The sequence below is a fragment of the Cydia pomonella genome, chromosome 5 (genome assembly GCF_033807575.1).
Source record: "Cydia pomonella isolate Wapato2018A chromosome 5, ilCydPomo1, whole genome shotgun sequence".
Taxonomy (NCBI): domain Eukaryota; kingdom Metazoa; phylum Arthropoda; class Insecta; order Lepidoptera; family Tortricidae; genus Cydia; species Cydia pomonella.
The window spans coordinates 15,171,451-15,195,932 of NC_084707.1; the positions used below are offsets into that span (position 1 = coordinate 15,171,451).

General features: G+C 39.1%; 2 protein-coding genes across 5 annotated transcripts in view; both read left to right on the top strand.

Moving 5' to 3' along the window:
• LOC133517820 (chitin synthase chs-2-like) overlaps positions 1–20,038 on the top strand; it is a 30,373-nt gene extending 10,335 nt beyond the window's left edge. For both annotated transcript variants that reach the window (XM_061851254.1, XM_061851255.1), the window contains exons 8-23: positions 226–446; positions 2,212–2,291; positions 2,654–2,805; positions 3,300–3,773; positions 5,126–5,326; positions 5,659–5,885; positions 6,619–6,786; positions 8,664–8,969; positions 9,374–9,603; positions 9,875–9,995; positions 11,528–11,680; positions 12,343–12,519; positions 12,983–13,150; positions 14,322–14,559; positions 15,307–15,449; positions 19,854–20,038. In XM_061851254.1, coding sequence (XP_061707238.1) covers positions 226–446; positions 2,212–2,291; positions 2,654–2,805; positions 3,300–3,773; positions 5,126–5,326; positions 5,659–5,885; positions 6,619–6,786; positions 8,664–8,969; positions 9,374–9,603; positions 9,875–9,995; positions 11,528–11,680; positions 12,343–12,519; positions 12,983–13,150; positions 14,322–14,559; positions 15,307–15,449; positions 19,854–19,994 — 3,200 coding nt within the window. In that variant the 3' untranslated portion in view covers positions 19,995–20,038. The remainder of the gene's footprint in view (positions 1–225; positions 447–2,211; positions 2,292–2,653; positions 2,806–3,299; positions 3,774–5,125; positions 5,327–5,658; positions 5,886–6,618; positions 6,787–8,663; positions 8,970–9,373; positions 9,604–9,874; positions 9,996–11,527; positions 11,681–12,342; positions 12,520–12,982; positions 13,151–14,321; positions 14,560–15,306; positions 15,450–19,853) is intronic.
• A 1,505-nt stretch (positions 20,039–21,543) lies between these two features.
• Positions 21,544–24,482, top strand: part of LOC133517819 (chitin synthase chs-2) — a 39,547-nt gene continuing 36,608 nt past the window's right edge. For all 3 annotated transcript variants that reach the window (XM_061851251.1, XM_061851252.1, XM_061851253.1), the window contains exon 1: positions 21,544–21,701. The gene's annotated coding sequence lies outside the window, so the exon portion shown is untranslated. The remainder of the gene's footprint in view (positions 21,702–24,482) is intronic.

Sequence of the window (24,482 nt, forward strand, 5' to 3'; positions counted from 1 at the left end):
CCAGTGAGCGAGGTGATTTATTTGGTTTTGAGTAAAAAAAGAATCAAAAAATTGGGTGTGGTTTATAATTGCCACATACCAACATCAACCATTTGAGATTGAATTTGCTTAAACGTTTTTCAATACCGTTCGTTGTATTCATGCCCTATTCAACCACGTATTTAGTAAACTTCAGGACTCGGGAACCACTTATAAAATATTTAAATCAATTTAACTTAATTACAGTATATTTCCTAAGAGATTACGTGGGCCGCGAAATGGCGTGGGTGTGGCTGCTATGGCTCATGTCACAGGCATGGATCACACAGCACGCGTGGCTACCGCGGTGCGAGAGGCTCGCCGCCACCGACAAATTGTTCGCTAAGCCTTGGTACAGCGGGCCACTTATAGATCAATGCCTGCTGCTCAATAGGACGAAAGATTCCGACGTTGATGCTGAATATGACGTACGTATAGAAGAGTTTTTAGGCAGTAGTACCTCGATTAGCTTCAAGCATGATTTTTTTTAAAGATGGCAATCGATTCTACTGCCCGTGAGATTCAAATGTTTCTAATAAACCTGACATCTGTTGTACCCCAAAACCTTCCAAATTGCAAAGTAAATGTGGCGCGCGCATCGCGAGTGAAACGCTCCATCCAAAAATCGCACTCGCTGTGACGTCATCTCTCACACGGTTGCGCCAAAATGTATGCAAATAAATCATGACAAATAAGTTATTCGTTATTTTATACTTAAATAAAAACCGGCCAAGAGCATGTCGGGCCACGCTCAGTGTAGGGTTCCGTAGTTACTCTTCCGTCACAATAAGCTAAAGCTTAAAGTATAGTAAATTGTTAACCTCGGGATGAAACGGTACCTTTCACCCGAGTTAAACAAATAGGCAAATTTGCATAATCAGTACCTAATTAAAGTAAGTCTTTTTACTATGAAGGGGAAACTTTTTGCGATAACTCAAAAACAGCTAAACTGATCGTGTCCGCTATAGTTTTCATTTAATGTATTTCTTAAGCTCTACTTCCACGATTTTTTTCATATTTTTTGGACCTATGGTTCAAAAGTTAGAGGGGGGGACACATTTTTTTTCTGTCAGAGCGATTATCTCCGAATATATTCACTTTATCAAAAAATGTTTGTTGAAGACCCCGATTAGTTTTGAAAGACCTTTCCATCGATACCCCACACTGTAGGGTTGAAGCAAAAAAAAAAAAATTCATCCCCAATTTACGTGTAGGGGAGGTACCTTAAAAAAAATTAAATTTTTAAATTTTATTGTACGACTTTGTCGGCTTTATTGATTTATATACCCATGCCAAATTTCAGCTTTCTAGCACTAACGACCACGGAGCAAAGCCTCGGACAGACAGACAGACAGACAGACAGACGGACATGGCGAAACTATAAGGGTTCCTAGTTGACTACGGAACCCTAAAAATGGGTTTAAGTATATAATTGTTATACTTTTTTTCTCGTTATAGTATAAGGTATCTATTAAAAGTGTAATATACGTTACAGTAATAAAAACGTAGTTATGTTTAAATTTTACGTTTTTAAAGTCGAATATCTTTAGAACAAAGAAGCCCATCTCGCTCGGCTTGCGACTGCACCGAGCAGTCATAAAGGCACAGACAAGACAATAACTGAGAAAGAGAACGCGTCACGCGACACATCTGTTAGGGAGGGATAATGTGATATGCCGACAAACATCGGCTGTGTTGCGTGTGACAATTATGTAGGTACGTAGCAGGTACTATATATTAAGTAAGTGATTTAAGTTTAGGTCATAAAATGGCCGGAGTACTGCTACGGCGATTCTCTAACCATGTATCATACAGCACCCAATCATGGCAACCGCGCTGCGAACGCCTGTCTGCTTTTGAATAGTACGAAATATTCTCAGGCGCGGATACAAGATTTGGCTTAGGGGGGGGGCCATTTTGAGAAAATCATATATTTTTGCACAGAAAATAAAATTTACTCAATTTAGTAATGTGAGAGCCAGGGTTTTAGGGGGGGGCCATTGCCCCTATGGCCCCCCCCTTGTATCCGCGCCTGAATATTCTCATACTGACATTGACTATGACCTACTTATAAACAACATATCCGAATTTTCTGTTCAATTACTATGATTTAGGTATATAAAAATAATGCGTCTTTCTGTTTGTAAATTGCCAGTTTAGGATATGCGAGCTAATGACGCTATGATGTTTCAGGAACTAAAAGGCGAAGATGAATCAGTGGCAAGCTCCGACCAAGTCGCCTATGATGCCCATCCATCAGATAATATAACCAGGTACAACCTATCTTCGATATTCGAGTTAGAGAATGTACGAGGGACTGAAAGTTGCATCAAACCATCAGTCACCGTTCACGCGTTCGCAAAATTTTATTGTACCGAAAGTTTCAAAGTTCTCATTAAGTTTACTAGTTCTCGGAAATGTCTGGAAACGTCACAAAAAAACAAAGGCAATTTACAGGGCTCGAACTTTTATTGCGGATGACGCCAAACCAAACCAAGTATGAGTTTGATCTCGTATAAAATTAAAATAACAGTTTCCGAAAATTTTTCATGAGGGAAATTTCACGATTTTGATATCATTTATCACATCACGTCAATGATTGTGAAGATGATTGCATTGTTTATGGTTTTTACAGAATATACATTTGCGCGACCATGTGGCATGAAACGAAAGATGAAATGATTGAGTTCTTGAAGTCCATCTGCCGCTTAGATGCGCACCAGTGTGGAAAACGTATAGAAAGGAAATATTTCAATATTATGTCACCAGATTATTACGAGCTTGAGGGTACGTATTTTTAATTGGAAAAATAACTTTCTCTCAAGGCCTGTGCACACCGCTTACATGCTGCGCAGATCGTCTAAATTAGGCTCTAACGAATTCTTGTTCAACTACGCTTGTCGGTCATTTTCCTGTGGTTCGATTCGATTTATTTTATGAAACTTTCTTCTATGCCTAGTGGTGAAACTACTTGTACTAGAGAAACTATATTGTTATAAATTTACTAACATTTAGTTTATATTAGGATTCCGTGTTTAAGTGAGACTAACAAGATATGGATTCTATGAGTCTGAAATAAATATTTTTTATTTTTGTTTTATATTATCTTTCACATAGCTTGGGTACGATGACAGCTGTCATCTCAATACATATTTAGCCGATTTTGCGTTGTAAGGTTATAATTATAAATTGTATGGAGATGACAGCTGCCATCGTACCCAAGCTATGTGAAAAGTATTATAGCTATTGTAAAGTCTATAACTTTTGCATATTCATTACAGCGCATATTTTCATGGACGATGCCTTTGAAGTATCAGATCACAGCAGTGAAGAATCCCAAGTGAACCGTTTCGTAAAATGCTTAGTAGATACCATGGACGAGGCAGCATCAGAGGTCCATGCAGCCAATATCAGGTTAAGAGCGCCCAAAAAGTACCCTACCCCTTACGGGGGAAGATTTGTGTGGATTCTACCCGGGAAAAACAAGTTGATTTGCCATCTAAAGGATAAAGCCAAAATAAGACACAGAAAACGGTGGTCTCAAGTGATGTACATGTACTATTTCCTTGGCCACCGCTTGATGGACCTACAAATTTCAGTGGAGCGTAAAGAAAAAATCGCTGAAAATACCTATCTTTTGGCTCTTGACGGTGATATTGATTTCCAACCTTCTGCTGTGACTTTGCTTATAGATTTGATGAAGAAGGATAAGAATTTGGGAGCGGCTTGCGGACGCATTCATCCGGTTGGATCAGGTTTGTGAATACTATATACTATTATACAGATCTATAAAAGATTCACATCAAACGGCTAGACTCTGTAGTTCGATTTTTTTTGCATTAGAAAGAAGGTAAGCTATCTTGACGTGTCTTTTTATTAAAAAAACTGTTTTGAAAAATAAGTCTCAATAAATATGTAACAATTATAAATCATAGACGATTAAATAATCGTTTATGTAAATACATTATTTTGCTTTCATAAGTAATATAAAATAATTTTTAAAAAGCGGTGTTCATACATTTTCAATAAAAAGACAGGTCAAGATTGTTTTCCTTTTTTCTGATGCTAAAAAACGAACTATAGCCGTTTGATGACAAGAAGGTATTGCTATTCAAATATGGAATGTAATTAATGTATACAAGGTATAAAATCTTTAGATTTGTGGAGCGCCTTAGACGCTAAAGCCAGACACTACTTTGTCATTATGTCCGATGTCTATTGCTATGGCGATATTACGTATGGCGTATTAACATAAACATTTCAAACAATATATAGCTAAATAAAAATGATTATAAATCCACATTCAGGGTCTCAAGCCACGAGATTGCGTCAGGTGTTAATTTAAACAGATCTTCCGGGGGGCCGGGGCCTAGAAAAGAGTGCAAAGGGCAGTACTGTATAATATGCTCGATGGTTTGAATCTCTTCACCACAGTTGCAGAGCGCAGACTCCCGCCAGCCCCATTTATGGCGAAAATAGTTACAGCGCCCGTGACCTGTCCTCAGTCTGTTTACGCGTCACCAGAGTTTTTGTGACAGGCCAAGCTCTGTAGTAATATTTTTTAACGCTTACCGAATCTGAACAACATTTTTTGTAAGGTAAATTTAGTTTAGTTAGTAGGTTTGTCTCATTTTGGCGCAATGAACTAGAATAACTAGAAGTCTGACTAGAGCGCAACAATGACCCTACGGGAATTGTGTCGCAAGCGACTCACTGTACTGCGTGCGTGTAGAGTAGACGACGTTAAATATTGTAGTGAAGACTTTGACATATAGAATTTTAGCCAAACAAAACTTTTATCGACCAATCACTTCAGCGGAAAGCGGTATATTGGGTAATATTTATTCCAAGCTGCGGGGGTGTATATTTTTGGAGCAGGGATAACTTTCAGTGATATTTGTCAGTCATAAGGGCTGTTTTTCGAAGAGAAAAATGTACTGAGAGATTCGTCTAGACTCTAGACATATTCCATCGCTGTTTTGGCGCCTAGTCTTGGCTCGTTATCCGGTAGGGTTAATTTTTCCTTCCAGTAAAGTTCTTAGCCTTTAGAAATAAGAGGTCTAATCCAAGGACATTACTAACAAGTATCTTTGTATAATTATTATAGGTTTCATGGCGTGGTACCAGATGTTCGAGTACGCCGTCGGCCATTGGCTGCAGAAGGCGACGGAACACATGATCGGATGCGTACTCTGTAGCCCCGGCTGCTTCTCCCTCTTCAGAGGGAAGGCTCTCATGGACGACAACGTTATGAAGAAATACACGCTCACATCGCACGAGGCGAGGCATTATGTGCAATATGATCAAGGTTCGCAATTTTTTATTTAGTTTTTTACTACCACGCAGAAAAATACAGACCTGGTTCATGGTGTCCATGGAAAACGGCACGCAAAAACACTTCCAATATTTTAAAGAAAAAAGTGATACAATGGCTTCAAGAAAATTGTTTTCACAACCATAATGAATATTTATGCAATATTGTTATTCTGTGTGATTACTTATGTTTTTAATACTTTTTTATTCTCATTTATGTAATTATTAGTCATTTTATTATGTTTAGTAAAGGTGATCTTTTTTGCATGCTTTGTAAAGCAGAATGTATTGAACATTGTTGCGAATGAATGAATGATTTAATTTCAGGCGAAGATAGATGGCTTTGCACCCTGCTCTTGCAACGCGGGTACCGCGTCGAGTATTCGGCCGCGTCCGATGCGTACACGCACTGTCCCGAGTCGTTCGGCGAATTTTACAACCAACGCCGACGTTGGGTGCCCTCTACTATGGCTAACATACTTGATCTGCTGGGCGATGCCAAGCAAACCGTCAAATCTAACGATAACATTTCGACACTCTATATCTCTTATCAGGTAAATTTATACTGACCATTCCATTCAAAATTAATGCTTTAGGTCCTTGTCCTTCTTCATTGTCGTAACTGCCTTATAACTGAGGAACGTGACGAGTATGGAAACTCTTCACCAGTGCTCTCCAACCCGCTATATCTTGGGTCCGGTGTATGCTAGCTTGTAACGTGTTTACCGGACAACGGAAAGTGTTGCGCGATGTAGTCCAGTTTTGTATATGGCTACCAACAGCGGCCTTAGGCTCTTAACTAATGGCGTTTTTGTCAGAGTCTTAAGCGATTTTTCTGGGAAGCATAGACGAAAGATAGTAAGATAGGTAATTTATGCGTCTTACGGATAAATTATTGCAAAATATTGTAGCCGCATATTTGACAGCTTAAATAAATAATAAAATAATTAAAAAAAACCGGACAAGTTCGAGTCGGACTCGCCCACCGAGGGTTCCGTACTTTTTAGTATTTGTACTAGCTATCACGGTTCATGAGATACAGCCTGGTGACAGACGGACGGACGGACAGCGGAGTCTTAATAATAGGGTCCCGTTTTACCCCTTGGGTACGGAACCCTAAAAATTACGGGGCCTTACAGTGTCATGTCAAATTTACGTGTCAAATTACGCGTCTTATCTTTCATCCTTGCTTAGATCAAACGTGATAGTCATAATTCGGTATTAAAATCGTTGAAAATCTGTTACAAAGTAGTGTAATTTACCCCCCTTTTTGTGTGTGTTTTTCAGATGTTGTTGATGGTGGGTACGATCCTGGGCCCCGGGACTATCTTCCTCATGATGATCGGTGCCATGAACGCCATCACCGGGATCAGCAATATGAACTCGCTCATATTGAACCTGATACCCGTCGTGTTGTTCATCGCCGTCTGCATGACTTGCAAGTCTGAAACACAGGTAATGTTATTTAATAAAACGTGATTCCTTGAAAATTGGGTTTATTTTCAAAGAATCAAAAGCATTAAACTTTTTAGTTGTTTGAGGCTTGATTTCCTCACTGTGACGCTGATTTATTGCCACGGGCCGCTGACGGCTCGCTGATCGGGCACTGACGTGAGCCCAGTGCAGGCGAGCAGGAAAAATGTCCAGTCGTAATTATGAACGTTGACACAGAAAGAGTAATTAGTGAGATGCGCCAGCATCCTGAACTGTGGGATTTATTCATAGCTTGTACAAAGATCGGTATGCAAGACAAAGCGTGGACGCCTAATTATCATTATCAAAAATTTCACCACGCAATTTTTTATACCACTATTCCGCATAGTGATCGGTTTCGCAGTGCGGGTCTTTTCTTTTGTCATACGTGGCTGACGGTACACTCGAACGAAGTCAGCGACCGATGTCAGCATAGGAGGAAATCAAGCCTTAGTTCCTAGCAACTGACAATGAAATTCCCCCAAAATTAAAATCTCATACGGTAGATATATTATGTAATTTTGTTACTATCTGGGTCAGTCGTGAGCTTTCAAAATTATTTAATTCTAATAATACTCGATTATTACCTTTAATGTCTTTGATCTCCAACTGGGCGTCACGAATAACTACTTGAGATGTCAAGATAAGTGCTTTTAAAACGAATGAAATTAACAGTGAAAGGCGAGGTCGAAAGCAACCTAAACCGACGATCATAAATGTAAATAATGTTATAAACAATATAGACAGTATACACGTCCCTTAAGGTGTTTACCTAGTTTAGACTGTTTAGGGGTCGAAAGTTTGACCACTCCATACTGTCATGTTGTACAAGCTCTTGTGTACTGTGTTCTTTATGTAACGTGCTCTTTTATGTACAATAAAATTATTATTTCCTTTATTTCTATTTGTTCTTAGGATGAGGTTTTTTTACAATATGAATATAAAAGTGAAATATAAAAACACATTAAATAAACAACACAATAAAGTTATTATTATTATTAAATAATCATATAAACGGTCATAGAGAAATAAGAAGTAATAGAGTGCTCACTCCATACATCAGTTTTGGTACCAAAATGATTATTGTATTCGCAGTCGACATCTAGCATCAAGTAGCGGAACTCTCGGTACTGCTCTCAGTACTGCTACTCGACAATAGATATCGCGGCAAACAAAAAGTCTAATGCTCAACGATTTGAAAGTAGAAAGTAGAGTTCCGGTTACTCTGGTTATAATATTACTTCTTATTTCTCTATGACACGGTGTAACACGAGGAACCCGAAAGATTTTAACCACGCACTTCTGAGGCCAAAAAAAAAAGGAAATAAAATTATAAGCGTTTACGTAAATTTGGCCAAAAAAGTTTTTTTTTTTAATGTATTCGTACACAAAAAGTTTAATGTTATGGTAAAACTGGCACTGAAAAAGAATTTATACAGTTTTTTTGTAAAAACTAGTTTTTGCAAAGGTTACTTGTCACTTTTTGACATCTATCCATTAAGATATTTAGGCTACGCCCCATAAGAGCATTATCGCCATCAAAAAGCCGTAAGGTGTTTTTTTTAATTGGTATTAACTCTTTAAAAATGCGAAATCCAGAAAAGTTTATATGACATTGTAGTCTCGAAATGTGATCAGGAATACACTAAATCTTTTGGTTTCCTCGTATTATACCGTGTATAGTCGTTTGTGGCGCAAACAACTCTAAAAATCTAAAGGCATCATGAATCCTGCCCTCCTTACGTAAGGTAACTAATTTTAACAAGAATGATTGTGAAAATAAGTTATTACATTTAACATTAGGAGGGCAGCCTTGAAAAGGAACAATTTTCCTGACTAAATTGTATTTATGATTACAGCTAAAGCTTGCATCGGCCATAACCTGTCTATACGCCATGTTAATGATGATGGTGATTGTCGGCATAGCTCTCCAAATAGTCGAGGACGGTTGGCTGGCTCCTTCCAGTATCTTCACTATAGTAACTTTCGGCATTTTCTTCATAACGGCCGCACTGCACCCTCAAGAGATCATATGTTTATTGTACCTGATTGTGTATTACATCACGATCCCTAGCATGTACATGTTGTTGATTATATACTCTTTGTGCAATTTGAACAACGTCTCATGGGGTACGCGTGAAGTGGCGCAGAAGAAAACTTTAAAGGTGAGTCCTTTGAAGTTTAATGTCTCTAATTCATTATAAGATGATTTATCTCAAATGAAAGTGAATTATTACACAAATACAAACCTTTTCAGTATTTATTTTATTTTACCTAATAATAAATTAAAACTGTGTCTGTAGTTTTCGACGTATGATTAAGGAGTTCAAAGTATCTCGCACAACCATATTCTATGCTTTATTGAAAACCGCTACTGGCATGAAATCCTTAAAATTCGTCCTAAGTGCAGCCACAGTTCTAAAATGTCACAAAATTTGAGAGCATTAAGAACGCGTCAGATATTTGTAACAGCTGTATTTAGGATAAACATTAATCTGTTGAATTAAATTGATATTCGATATTTTCATCGATTTTATTAATGCGTCTAAGACGACATTCGTTTTGAAAGGAAATGGAGCAAGAGAAAAAAGAAGCCGAAGAAGCACAAAAGAAAATGGACACTCAAAGTGTAAAAAGATTGTTCGGCAACTCAGAAGACGACAGCGGCTCCATGGAGTTGAGCGTCGCGGGCCTGTTCAAATGCATGTGCTGCACTAACCCTATGGACCACAAGGAAGACTTGCATTTGCTGAAAATCTCTCATGAGCTGGAGAAGATGGGGAAGAAATTGGACTCTCTGTGAGTAGATTTCTAGGTTAGAAAATATGGAATTGCCGATTGAGTGTGAGTTGGAGATATTACCAGATCGGGACGCAAGGACACAATTTAATTTTTATTTATTTCATTATATTCGTTTATGCGTTCTCTATTCAAAGGTAATCTGGATGGAATCGCTCTTTACTGATAATGATAAGACTGCCAATTATGTTGCCTCTTCTTTTAAGTTTATTATTTGTATCGTTTTATTGAGATGTGCATTAAAGAGTATTGTTATGTTATGTTTATGTAGCGGCGCCGCCACCGAAGTCCCCGAAGCCCCGAGGCGACGGTCCACCCTACACTTGCGGGAGACACATGCTTTATTGGATGAATTTGTAGAAGAGGACGACCTGTCTGCTGATACACCCAGGGTAATTTGTTATTGTATTGATTCCTAACACACCTCTCGATTCTGATTGACTGATGGACTTTGTCTTAATAACCATACGGTCTATATTAAAATAATCATTCTACTTATATATATTATGCTGTATTAGGTGTACAATCAAATATGTATAAAACTATATAGTAAGGTGATTGCTACAAGCGATTTAGCTATAGACCTTCATTTTCTAATATAATAGGGATGCATGCCATGATAGTAGTTATCTCAGTAGAGCGTGATGTGACAGCAACTAAATATAGGTACGTATATCAGTTATATATAAATTTTAAATAAATTTTTGATAAACAGATTTTTTTTTAAATGTTGCCAATTTTATTGAAAATACAGTGGTATAGGGCTGCCTACGAAAATCTGGTCACAAATAAGGGTTGCCAAGCTTTTAAATAAAATAAGAAGGGAAGACTTTTAGCAATAACTCAAAAACCGTTTCAAAAACGGCTTGACGGATAACGTTATCTTTTAAATTTTTATTGAATGTCTTAATGAGCTATTTTCATGATTTTTTTCATGTTTTTTGGACCGATGGTTCAAAAGTTATCGAGGGAAAGCACTTTTTTTCTTTCGAAGCGTTATCTCTGATTTAACTCACTTTATAAAATAAAAATCCTAAAAAAACTCCTATTCATTTTGAAAGCTCTATCCAACGACATATCCACCACACCATAGGGTTAAAATGAAGAAAAAAGCCCTCATATATTTTGTTTCTTTACAAGCCGAAAATATATACTTAATAAAAAATATATTAGGACGCGTGAAGTTAATTCTTTCGGAGATACATGAACATTTGGCTGTAAAAAAAGAATTCGGGAAAAAGCCGTTTTTGCCCAAAAACACTTTTCGCACGTTTTGTATACCAAAATCAAAATGGAAAAACTACTAAGTAACTAAATGTATATGTTTGTATTTGTTTTTGGTTTTACGGATAAGTAAAATAGCGATATACAATAGTGTGTACAACACACCATGTCTAAAAATAGCAGTCTCAGTACAACCATGGGGGCGAAACTCTTCCTTTCGGGCATTCTCGGCTCCGTTCGGCTCAGCATTGCTCCGAGCAATTATTAATGTTGGCACTAATTAACGTCCCTTTGCGTGTACGACAGTGTGCACAACATACCATGTCTAAAAATAGCAGTCTCAGTACAACCACGGGGGCGAAACTCTTCCTTTCGGGCATTCTCGGCTCCGTTCGGCTCAGCATTGCTCCGAGCAATTATTAATGTTGGCACTAATTTACGTCCCATGCGTGTACGACCACAGATAAGATAAGACTAAAATTTGACGACCCTAAATAGCCGAAAGGGATAATAGCATACATAAGAAAGGGACAGCATGGTTCGTCCCTGAATCGCTGTCAAACTTCGGTTTTGTCGGAAGTTTCTTTTCTGTTCGTTAGTACTATTTACTTATTCTGTGCTACAGCTACTACTGTAATTGTCTCCGCCAAGACAGGCGTATTACTCATTCGTTGCAATTTTTTTTTTACCATTTTCACAGGAAGAGAGAGATGACCTGATCAACCCGTATTGGGTGGAGGACCCTGACGTAAAGAAGGGAGAAGTGGATTTCTTAAGTACAGCCGAGAATCAGTTCTGGAAGGACCTCATCGACACCTACTTGAGGCCTATTGACGAAAATAAGGAAGAACAAGTTAGTAAATAGGCCAATTTTTTATTGTTGTCGTTTTTATGTCGTTTGATTTGGATATTTTTTTTGTATTGTTTAATTTATGTAATTTAAGTAACGAAATGGTATAACGACAAGTGAAACTCATAATGGCATACGTTTTGGCAATCTCCCGCACCCTGCATACGGGCCTTATCGAGCAATGAAAACAGTTCCCCGAATGCGGGCCATCAACCAATTAAACTGAGCCATACCGCCTACGGGGAGTCACCCGCATGCTGTATATAAATATTATAGGACATTATTATACAAATTGACTAAGTCCCACAGTAAGCTCAATAAGGCTTGCATTGAGGGTACTTAGACAACGATATATATAATATATAAATATTTATACATACTTAAATACATAGAAAACACCCATGACTCAGGAACAAATATCCATGCTCATCACACGAATAAATGCCCTTACCAGGATTTGAACCCAGGACCATCAGCTTCGTAGGCAGGGTCACTACCCACTAGGCCAAACCGGTCGTCATATGGACCGAAGACCGAACTATCGACTTATGAGTTCAATCTACAATACTCCCTTCGGTCGTGTTTTATTTTGTCGCCACTCGTTGCGAATTTCCTACTTCCGGACTTTATCGTAAATAACTATTTCTAAAATCATGATATTTCAGGCTCGTATTGCAAAGGATTTAAAAGACCTCCGCGATAAAATGGTGTTCGCCTTTGTGATGCTGAACGCTCTGTTCGTTGTGGTCATCTTCCTGCTGCAGCTCAACCAGGACCAGCTGCATTTCCAGTGGCCTTTCGGACAAAAAGTGGAAATTTCGTATGACGACGAATCCAATATAGTAAGTATAGTTTTTTATTGGAAACCGGACTAATCCCATTAAGGCCTCCCTCTGGGTCGGGAGGTCATATGAAAGTCGCTTAAAAAGTAGTGCCTAAACCAATTCTTAGGTTGTCAAGCAGACCCTTTGGCTTTTATGAGCTGTGGCAAAAAGCCAGGACAACGCTGAGTTTATTATTATTTGCTGCCTTGTAAATAAATGAATTTTAAAATGACGGAATACAAATAGATTGGATACAATTTCTACTTCTTTAATCTACCCTGAAACCTACGAAACTTTTGTCACTTCTCTTGTCTATCGCCTAGCCTAGCGGCAAGTCTGGGTTCCAAAGAAGAGGTAGTGAATTTGAACCCATGATATATAGGATGTACCAATGAGTTTCACACCGAAGGGTAAAGAAAAACATCGTCTGGAAATCGGACTATATATATTAATTTTATTACTTGTATAAATATTTTTTTAGGTACTAATCGAACGAGAGTATTTGATGTTAGAGCCGATCGGGTCGTTGTTCCTCGTGTTCTTCGGCTCTGTGATGTTGATCCAGTTCATCGCCATGCTTTTCCACAGGATGGGCACTTTGACGCATCTCTTGTCTACGGTCAAATTGAACTGGTACTGCACTAAGTCGGTAAGTTATCCTTTTATACTTTTACATACATAGTAGGTTGTGGTGTAAACACTCCAGGGTACTACAACCGCGATATCTTTGTACCAGTAGTTGATTCTGCGATATATATTATACTTTCAGTTTTTTTCGACATATACAGTGTGGAAAAATATAATGAGCTCTGGAGGGAAAGTGCCCTCAAAAGTTAAGTTGGCTCATTTTATTAATTTTTATTAAGAAACAATACTGCATTTTTTTTCAAATTTGCTTGTCTAGCCCAGAAATTGAAACGACAAAAAATCCAAAAAATAGACACGCTATTTTATTCCGCTAGTCGATATAGTTAATGTTTAAATGTCTTCAAGGAGCATGAGGTCTTACACTCGTCTATCGTATAAAATAGTACATTACGATACAAGTGCGAAAAATAGGAAATTCGAAACGAGTGGCGATAAATTAAAACACGACCGAATGGAGTGTTTTAAATCGACACGAGTTGCGAATTACTTATTCGCACATGTATCGTACAACGTTTTACAGTACATATGGCCCTTTAAATGTTCGACACAGTAACATAATATGCTACTTCTCGCACTAGTGCTATAAAGTAGCCCCATATGTACTGTAATATCCATTATATCGAATTCAGCACATAAGAATATATATTTCAATTCAATTCAATTCAAATATACTTTATTCATGTAGGTCTAGCAACAAGGACTTATGAATAGTAAGACAGTATTACATATATATACATGCACATAAAAAAAAAACTGAATGCCGCTTTATTTAACACCACTTACAATCTCTCTGCTTAGCCTTAAGGTTGACTGGTACAGAATGCCTCGTGACATTAAGTCCGCCTTTTGTACTGTAAGTTTTTTTTTCTTTTGTGCAATAAAGATTAAATACAATAAATAAATAAATATTTCTTTTCAAAATAAAATATAGTCTCCTTTAAGTAAAATGACCTAGCTTAAGGTTTTAAGACATTTTCCTTCCAGGGCTCATCAATTTTTTTCCAACCTGTATAGCTAGTCTCTTCTACAGGTTGCATTTCTAAATAGACCTTTGTAAAAAGAAAATTGCACGTTCACTATGTTTCCAGCTCACAGATCCACTAGTTTTAAAAATAAATACACTTCATTACAATGTAACCAACATATTAACTTACTATACATTTTAATCATAGCCCAACGACACAACCCAGCACGCTGTTTTAGAGACGCAAGCATTTGAAATTATCAAAGACTTGCTCAACAATAAGAAGATAACCGACGACCCAGGTGCAGACGACGGTATCGACGCTACACACGTCACCAGAAGGAAGACCGTAATGAATCTGGAGCGACGGCGGACGGTGAAGCCGAATGAAGTCAACCTGGAGGCCAATTTTGAGAAGAGGCTGTCTTCTGTTATACAGAATCCGAGTAAGATTTGCCTGTTTTAAATTTGTGATAGTTTGAAAGTAATTTAACTGTTTTGGGAGATAAACGAGCGTGAACTCGTATTTCGTATTAAATCAAAATAAGTCCAATGGTTTCTGAGCAATCATAACGGTGTAGCAAAATTTTCTTGTCACTCGTTGCCACGGTTACGTTTTCCTGGGTCACTTTATGTGTGCATGTTTAAGGTAGTTATAAGGACTCCATAATGGATAAGGATAAGGATCTACTGAGCATGTTATGATTAGTACGTACGTACGTACAGTCGCCATCAGATATATCGGAGCTGCCAAGATGCTCAGAAACATCTGAACACGCCTCTATTGTTAAGGTGCTAGAGTGTGGGTTCAGACATTTTTGAGAACGTCGGCAAATAGTTAATCCATCCTATAATAAGATACACGGATACATAAAATACAAGGAAATAATGCTTTAAGCTTCAATTTAAGCTATTTTAACAATCATAAAAACATGTATTAATGACGACTGATCGTAAGAAATACTATATAACCTTCGTAAGGCCCAGCATATAAAATTATCTTTTTTATTTGAACCTTGTTGTAAATTAAATTCGGATGAATTTTGTTAGTGTGAGAAAGCAAGAAAACAAAAGAAATGCAATTTAATTTGGTGTATGAAAGATCCAATTAGATCGAACGGAGTATACATTGTAATGCATATTGGAGTACTAGGCTAAAAACCCATAAAAGACTATGGTCTGTTGTTAATCAGAATCGGAGATCCTCGCTCGACTACCATCGCTGGGCGGCACCGAGGCGGCGCGGCGGCTCACGCTGCGCGCGCTGCAGGCGCGCCGCGACTCCGTGCTGCACGAGCGGCGCAAGTCGCAGGGCCAGCTCGGTCACACCATCCCGGTCAGTATGTTACAAGTACGTCTGTTGCTCACAACAGGAGGTCCACTCATGCTGCGCGCGCGGCAGGCGCGCCGCGACTCCGTGCTGCACGAGCGGCGCAAGTCGCAGGGCCAGCTCGGTCACACCATCCCGGTCAGTATGTTACAAGTACGTCTGTTGCTCACAACAGGAGGTCCACTCATGCTGCGCGCGCTGCAGGCGCGCCGCGACTCCGTGCTGCACGAGCGGCGCAAGTCGCAGGGCCAGCTCGGTCACACCATCCCGGTCAGTATGTTACAAGTACGTCTGTTGCTCACAACAGGAGGTCCACTCATGCTGCGCGCGCTGCAGGCGCGCCGCGACTCCGTGCTGCACGAGCGGCGCAAGTCGCAGGGCCAGCTCGGTCACACCATCCCGGTCAGTATGTTACAAGTACGTCTGTTGCTCACAACAGGAGGTCCACTCATGCTGCGCGCGCTGCAGGCGCGCCGCGACTCCGTGCTGCACGAGCGGCGCAAGTCGCAGGGCCAGCTCGGTCACACCATCCCGGTCAGTATGTTACAAGTACGTCTGTTGCTCACAACAGGAGGTCCACTCATGCTGCGCGCGCTGCAGGCGCGCCGCGACTCCGTGCTGCACGAGCGGCGCAAGTCGCAGGGCCAGCTCGGTCACACCATCCCGGTCAGTATGTTACAAGTACGTCTGTTGCTCACAACAGGAGGTCCACTCATGCTGCGCGCGCTGCAGGCGCGCCGCGACTCCGTGCTGCACGAGCGGCGCAAGTCGCAGGGCCAGCTCGGTCACACCATCCCGGTCAGTATGTTACAAGTACGTCTGTTGCTCACAACAGGAGGTCCACTCATGCTGCGCGCGCTGCAGGCGCGCCGCGACTCCGTGCTGCACGAGCGGCGCAAGTCGCAGGGCCAGCTCGGTCACACCATCCCGGTCAGTATGTTACAAGTACGTCTGTTGCTCACAACAGGAGGTCCACTCATGCTGCGCGCGCTGCAGGCGCGCCGCGACTCCGTGCTGCACGAGCGGCGCAAGTCGCAGGGCCAGCTCGGTCACACCATCCCGGTCAGTATGTTACAAGTACGTCTGTTGCTCACAACAGGAGGTCCACTCATGCTGCGCGCGCTGCAGGCGCGCCGCGACTCCGTGCTGCACGAGCGGCGCAAGTCGCAGGGCCAGCTCGGTCACACCATCCCGGTCAGTATGTTACAAGTACGTCTGTTGCTCACAACATATAGGTGCCATCTCCATTTAATTTTAAATCTCGCAAAATGGCCCGTGCGAAGTGCAAGTGCAAGTGGGGGTAAGTAAAGCGATCCCAGCGCATAAGGTGGTAAAAATTAGAACTAACTGCGGATAGCGTCTTTAGCATTTCGTACAAGTTATATGGCTCGAAATGAAACTTTAATTTACGATTACTCCTGAACTATTAATTTAAATTGTATGGTGTAAGGGACCATTGTAATCTGTATGAAATGCTTAATATAACTAACATATTTAATTTGATAATTATTAATACTGTATCCGTGTAAATAGCTTTGCTAATGCCACATACTATGTGATCTTTTTCTAAAAGTTAAGGAGGGGTATAGTAAGTTATCCTTAAAAGATAGACATTCAACATCGCGGACTTTTTTGTAGACCCATGAAAGAGAGACAACCCCACCATACATTGTGTTGTTATAGCTCAAACGGGGTGGCCTATTGATTTTCCGACAAAGAATAGGCCGATTTTCGATTCGCCGACAACGATTCGCTGACGGGTTCTTTAGTCGAGTAACGATTGGCAGAATATCATTACGCATAATAGTCGTTTGCACAAGTAGTCAGTTCGCAGAACATTGATACGCATATTTACGTTTCGTGAAATAATCAGTTAGTAACTCTCACAATTACCCGAGAAACTATCGGTCGAAACACAATAGGTCGAATAATCATTTGGCATTAATATTGATTAGCAAAACTTCCCTCTTATTAATAGCTAGACTAGGACATGATTAAACTACACAACAACTTTTCGTGCGAGTCGAATGAATATGGTTTTGATACATTTAATTATATACTTATTTTCATTAGCACAAATGACCATAAAATCTTAGGGCTCTCGGATCGGCTCTAACGATTTCGATGAAATTTGCTTTATGGGGGTTTTCGGAGGGCGAAAATTGATTTAGCTAGGTCGTATCTCTGGGAAAACACGCATTTTTAAGTTTTATTCATTTTCCGAGCAAGGCTCGGTCTCCCAGATTTTAAACACCTATATTGCATAGGTACGATGGCCCACACTGTTAACTGTCCATCGGTGGACCTTATTACAAAAAGCATAAGGTCAACCGGTGGACAGTTAAGAGTGTTGCTGTTTGTACAATACCTATGCTTTTGTTCATATTTAAGTAAAAAATTGATTCAAACCTAAACTATGCTTAACGCAAATACTTAAAAAAGGATAATATTTTATTTCATCCTTTTTGAAGTCGGGCTCTTTTATTTTTGAAAAAAAATATTTCGAAAATAACGATGTATAAGATGTGAAACGTTAATTGACTAAACATTCCTTAAACGAAAAGATTACTCTGCCAAATGAAAATCGTCCAATAATATTATAGTTCTGCTAATTTACACAGAAGCGAACTGAACTGTATGGGAACCAAGAGTCTGCGTAACGTTAGTCGACTAAAAGTTACATCTACAAATGAATCGCTCTGCGAATCGATATTCGGCGAATCGAATTGATAGTCGGAGAATCATTAGGTACCCCTTAAACGGATTAGGCAGCGTTTTCGATTAAAGCTCCTAGCCAGCGTGATTTTTTCCGACAACATCGTTATATTTCAACCAATTTACACAAAACCTTAACAAGTTATATACTTAAACCTTCCCCAAGAATCACTCTATTGATAGATCAAAGTCGTATGAACATCCTTTCAGTAGTTTTTAGTTTTGGAGTAGTTTTATAACATGTAGTGCATTGACGTTTTCCCCTAGACTTGCGGACGCTAGGTTGCGTGACAGTCGTGCACATAGCGAATTGAAATGACACATGTCAGCGTATCGAGTTTGAAAAATACTTATAAAACCATATAGCTTTCAAGGCAACTAGGAAGGCTATTCACGCGATTTCTCGTATAATAGCAGTATAAAGATATAGTAAACTTACCTTGTATTTTTACGGAAAAAGTATTCGTACACAGATGACAAAATGTCATCGAGCTCGACTACGTAACTCTAAACTTTGTACAGTCGAGTTCATAAATAATAGTACATTATTGCAGAGGCCGGGAAAGGGCAATTCGTGGATGAGTTTTGATTTTGACAAAGAAGACGAATCCACGAATTGCTGTTCCTGCCGAGGCATATTTAGTGCTTTTCTCCATATGTGCGAGAAAATAAATCATAAAAAATAATCATATTTTAAGCATGATCCAGCACTCAAATCGAACCTTCATATCAAAGACGTCAAAGTCAATTTCCCTCTTTAATTATTTTTTTTAAATTTACAGGCACAACTTATTCTGCCATTCAGTACCATTCAACTTTCGTTCATTCAATATAAGCTGTGTGTGCGTATGAGATCCTTAAAAAACATATAAGTTATACCGCGTGTGGCCTGTAACACGAGCAATAAATTTAACTGTAGGCTGTACTCCTCAAACTTACCAACATTTGTTCAGCGATTATTGCAAATTAAAAGTTGTTTAGACTTCCTATTTTTGATACAAATTAAATATTACCTTCAATGTACGCTGTCATCAGTGTAATTGACGTTGATTGTCACGCTTTAAACATAACGAAATTCCCAATACACTGTGTCTTAGAATAAACTTTGAAGTGTTCTAAAAATTATAATAAAAGATTTTTAAAAGGCCACACCCGGTATAGTCTTTGATTTTATTAAGCAATATTCGCACGATCTTACACGACACGACTCTTATCCTATAGCTTGAAATGATGCTGACCGGGTCGTGGAGACGTAGCCCGCGGCTATATTAATGGCTGTTTGCGTTTGTCTTGGTGGATACATGTTTATAAAGTAAAAAACAATACAGTAATAACTTCCCGTCCGCTAAAACATGTTAATAATGGTTTGGATTTTTTAAATTCAGTTTGACCATAATGAAGAACTTCCCGTACTATTTTTGCTACAATAAGGTGATCATTTCCGAGCATATTAAAAAAAAATGTTTTTTTTTTCACCTTATTAATGGATTAAGGTGAGGAAAAGAATACATATTTATGAACTCGACTTTACAAGCAGTTTGAGTATAAAGCTTTGATCTTCGTTTGTCCGTGTGGTTTTGGTATGTGACGCAATGTGTTAGTAACATTTCTATAAAACTTGACGTTGCGTACAGCAGCGTGAGTCCATGACCAAGATTAGGAGACGCAAGGCCTAAGTTCAGTCCTTATTTGCAGCTCCGCCAAGACCTGGGCCGGCCGTCGACTTCAGGCGCATACGTGAACCAGAGCTACGAGCCGGCCTTCGACAGCGACAACGACTCGCCGCTCCCGCCGCGACGCAGCACCGTCAGGTTCCGAGACCCTAACCCTATGTAACACTACTTATTAGTAATACAATACATCTGGAATGAATACCGTAAGCTCGATTGTTTTAATTATCTACCTTCGCACACATTCTGAGGATCCGAACGATTTTTTACGCATATCAGTTGCCATCCATGGCCCTTTCTCGCAACCCCGGAACACGCACGCAAACTATTCACCTAATAACTTCATCGGCATACGAATTCTGGGCCATATTTAGGGTTCCGTACCCAAAGGGTAAAACGGGACCTTACTTAGACTCCGCTGTCCATTCGTCTGTCACCAGGCTGTATCTCATGAACCTCGATGGTTAGACAGTTGAAATTTTCACAGATGATGCATTTCTGTTGGCGCTATAACAACAAATACTAAAAAGTACGGAACACTCGGTGGGCGACTCCGACTCTTGTCCGGTTTTTTTAGTTGTTGACGATTTTTCTTTTCATCAGAGTTTGATAAAATTTGGTGGGTACTCTTAGCTAGGGTTCTGTATTCTGTATAATATATGCGCCATTTCATTGTGTATCCAAAATCTTCTAATGAGTTACGAAAACGTGTGGAATTTCCGTAACAACCTAAACGGAAAATGATATACATTTTGGGCCCATATTAGTATTTTGTATTTATTCCGCCCAGAATGCGGACCTTTAACCAAACCAGCCAAATTTTATCCAGAAGTAACGAAAAAAAAAATCGGGCCACTTACCAAAAGTGGCAAAAGTCATTTCACGAATTTGACGGCGCTCGCTCTACGGCCCCGTATATTATATATTAGCTTTCAAATTAGGGAGCAAGGTTTGTTCTTAGACTTGATATCACTTCTACAATCAATAGCCCTTATTGTACTAAATATGTAGTTATTCCTATTTTGATATATTATAGTAGTTTTGATTTTTTTTGTTGTGTGTGTATAGCAGTTGGGATATGTGATTCATTTTTATTTTATACCACATCGGTGGCAAACAAGCATACGGCCCGCCTGATAGTAAGCACTCACCGTAGCCTATGAACGCCTGCAACTCCAGAGGTGTTACATGTGATGTTATTTATGGACTAAATATGGATAATTTTTCAAATTTAATAACGTTAATCATATACGTTTGTGTGTGCTCCTTAAGTAAACACTTACCTACAGCACGAATGTATAGGTATTATCCTTTGATAAAGAGTAGCTCTAAAAACGGAGAGAACGCAAGTTCTAATCGTGTTGCTGGCACTGAAAAGAGAATAGAATGTTGCTTACAGTTAGAAATTTAACTTGACCGTGAAACCAGTAGTCGGGAGGTCAAGTGTATTGTTTAATGTATCGCCTTTGTAGAAGGGCCTATGCATCAGAGCCGACTCTGTGACCTCATCGCGTTAAGAAGAATAAATTTTGTAAAAGAACTGTTACCAAAAATTCCCATATTAACTCCTCATGACACATAGAACCCCTGACCTTATGCAAAATTTGAACTAAGATCGAGATCTAATTCAGGTCTGGGAACATTCAGATTGGGACATAGAAGACAGCGTTTAAGGTCTGAGTCACAAGTCAAAAGAGTGTTGGAGGTCCGGCTCAAGCTCCGCGGGCGCCTTAGTGAGCGCGGCGCCTTCACTCCGAGCGCACGCCGCGACCATGCGTTGTGAACGCTCGCGAGTGCACTTTACGCCTTATTTGAATATTGTGAAGTGACATTTCGGATATTTTGGATTTTTACACTCCTCACATCCCATAAGGTAAGTTATACACTTTAGATATTCTAAAATTTATCCTCTGACCTTCTTAGCTTGACTCTATCTTCCGATCAGCTGCGAAAGTATGCAAAGTTATCTTATAACAAAATGTTAACTTGCAGTTGCATAATACTGAACGTGTAACTTACACGTTTCTGGACCAGTTAAGCTTTTGAAGAGAACTGCTAAGGCCTCTACTCTTGTTTATCTACCTTTGTTCTGGTTCATTTTCACTCGAGAAAGTTGCGAAGCGGTTTCTCTTTATAAGTATCTGTTAATCATGAATGGTTTCTAACATTGGACCCTTCAAATTTTTACGATTAAGTGTATAAGTAGATAATTAGTGGGATCGCATACATATTTGCAGTCATACGTAAACAAAAGTGAATGTAGGCGTTAGAAGTATGAATGGGAAACAAGGACAGATGTAATTAAAATTTCTATACGCTTTTAAAAACTTTGACTTGTAAGTAACACGATAGTAATTAGTTACTAAACAATTTTTAACACAAGTTTTTTTGGAGCGAAAAACTATTTGAGTACCTACGCCAATTTTGGGGTTATACATGCAATAGGTATTATGATAAATGTCGTATATTAGCCCATAGCGTTTTTGGGCAGATTAAATACGCGGGTTAGTCAGATGCGGCTCAGTGGATGTACTTACAATAGATCAGATGGCCATTTTTTCAACGCTTAACTAATGATTACAAATAGACAATGTTTCAACGGAAGCTTGCTGTACACATCTTGTACAAAACAAATAAGTTCTAAAGTCAGACTTACTGCTCAAGACTTTCTCTACCAGTCACTACAGAAAAGTTGTTACCATCGCAACATTATTTACTTATATGAGTTATGTTAAATTTATTAATACCTAATTTAATGTATGCACATTTCATATGATTTGTTGCTCGTGTCAAATTATGTGCATATTGAAAGGAACGCAGCCCTGCAAAAGGCCTCGCACGCTTCCGGTTCCGGCAGAGGGTCGTTCTCACTTTGAGCAAGAACAATTTTGTGATTTCCGCGACCATAATTAAATGCAATTAACGAAGTAGCCACCGACCTTACGCACTCGCTCGGCAAGTTGTTGGTTCACGTGAAATGAGTGTAATTTATAATGCATTTATATCTAATTGTGGTGTCGTTAATTTGGACATTAGCTGGCGAGCCTTGCGCAAGCCGTAGCACAATAGTTTGGGTCATTACTACTTAGTCAAGTCTCAGGCGCGATCGAGCCGCCAAGGCGCATATTCCCATGAATGTAATTAGATACACATTATAGATTTGACTGCACAATACTCCGGTAGTAACCGTCAAACGCTAATGCATAATCCTTGTACAAAACACAGTATTAAGACTATTATGCAGTGTTTACCGACAGGTGACCTTTTACACCTGATGATGCGAAAATTACAAAACTGGACGCTGCGCCTCTGACATTCTAAATGTCGCAATTGAAACATAGTCATCTCAATAATTTTAGTCATCAAAGTTACACGTCAAATGGTTTTCATAATTACTGAATGTTAGTCTGTTGCCAAGTAACATTGGGAAAAGAGAGCTGTTGTGTCAAAACAATGGTATATACGAGTAGGAACGCATTTTGGGCTAAATTGAGAATTATTCCAAACCGGCTGGTATCGTGGCTAAGGCTGTGATTATATTTAGAATTAGCTCTCATTTACACTAGCACCTACGCTATCTAAAGTGCGTATCTTGAGAACAAAGATAGCCACATTGAATGTTCAAGTAGCAACATACAGTACCAAAGAATATAATACTCACTAGGAGTACAGTACTTAATACATAAATTAATGCAATAATGTTATGTTTTACGGTCAACTATTCTTAGAGAAGTATTTTTTAGGTATTTAACCAAAATGATATTTGAGGTGTGCATAGCTTAAAGCGTCAAATTACGCTGCGAAATAGGTATAGTTTTTAGTTCAAAGGCATCAATGAAGCTGTAAAATAACCAACCATACCTTGACCAACCAGACCACAACCTTGACAAATCAGTTAAATCTAGTCATTGGTGAGTAAACAAAGTAGATGCACTTTCTCTTGTTTCGACCTTGTTAACTATTGATATTTACTGGTTAGTTACATTGGCAATGAGGGATTTTCCTTTCTGTTAGTAAAATCGTATGGTACCTATGTTATGACACATGAATGATGGCTAAACTTTAAAGTAACATGACGAGTATAAACACCGTTAGAATCTTTTGTCCTCTAGTGTACTATATGAAGAGGCATTTCTCGGTGGTATCAACTAGACAAGACTAGAAGATATTATAGAAGATAGATAAAAAGTCAACCTCGCTAGGTTTTACGAGTATTTTAGGACAATTAAATCCTCGAGTTTCGTTGGTATAGCTTTAGATATTAAAAAGCATGTGCAACATTGCTCTGGTAGCAAACATTACACAAGTTTTCAACTTACAAAATATTAATAGATTTAAATATTATGTAAAGATACTTCGATAATGGTTAAAAAACCAGCTGTGCATAATGAAACTAGGTGGAAAAACGAATCAAACCGAGACTTGATGTTAGCGAATGCTATCGATTAAGCCACATGAACCTTTATTGCAACGTAGTAGTAAAAGACGACTTCTATGATTTTTATAACGATATATATTCGCTTTGTTTAACGCAAACTCCGTTTAATAATTAATGTATTGATGTGTTTTTAATTGTCACGCCCGAAACCAGTATAAGAGTGTTAAAATCTCATTTACGAAAATAAAAGTGAATCATGAAAATGCGCGTGACTCT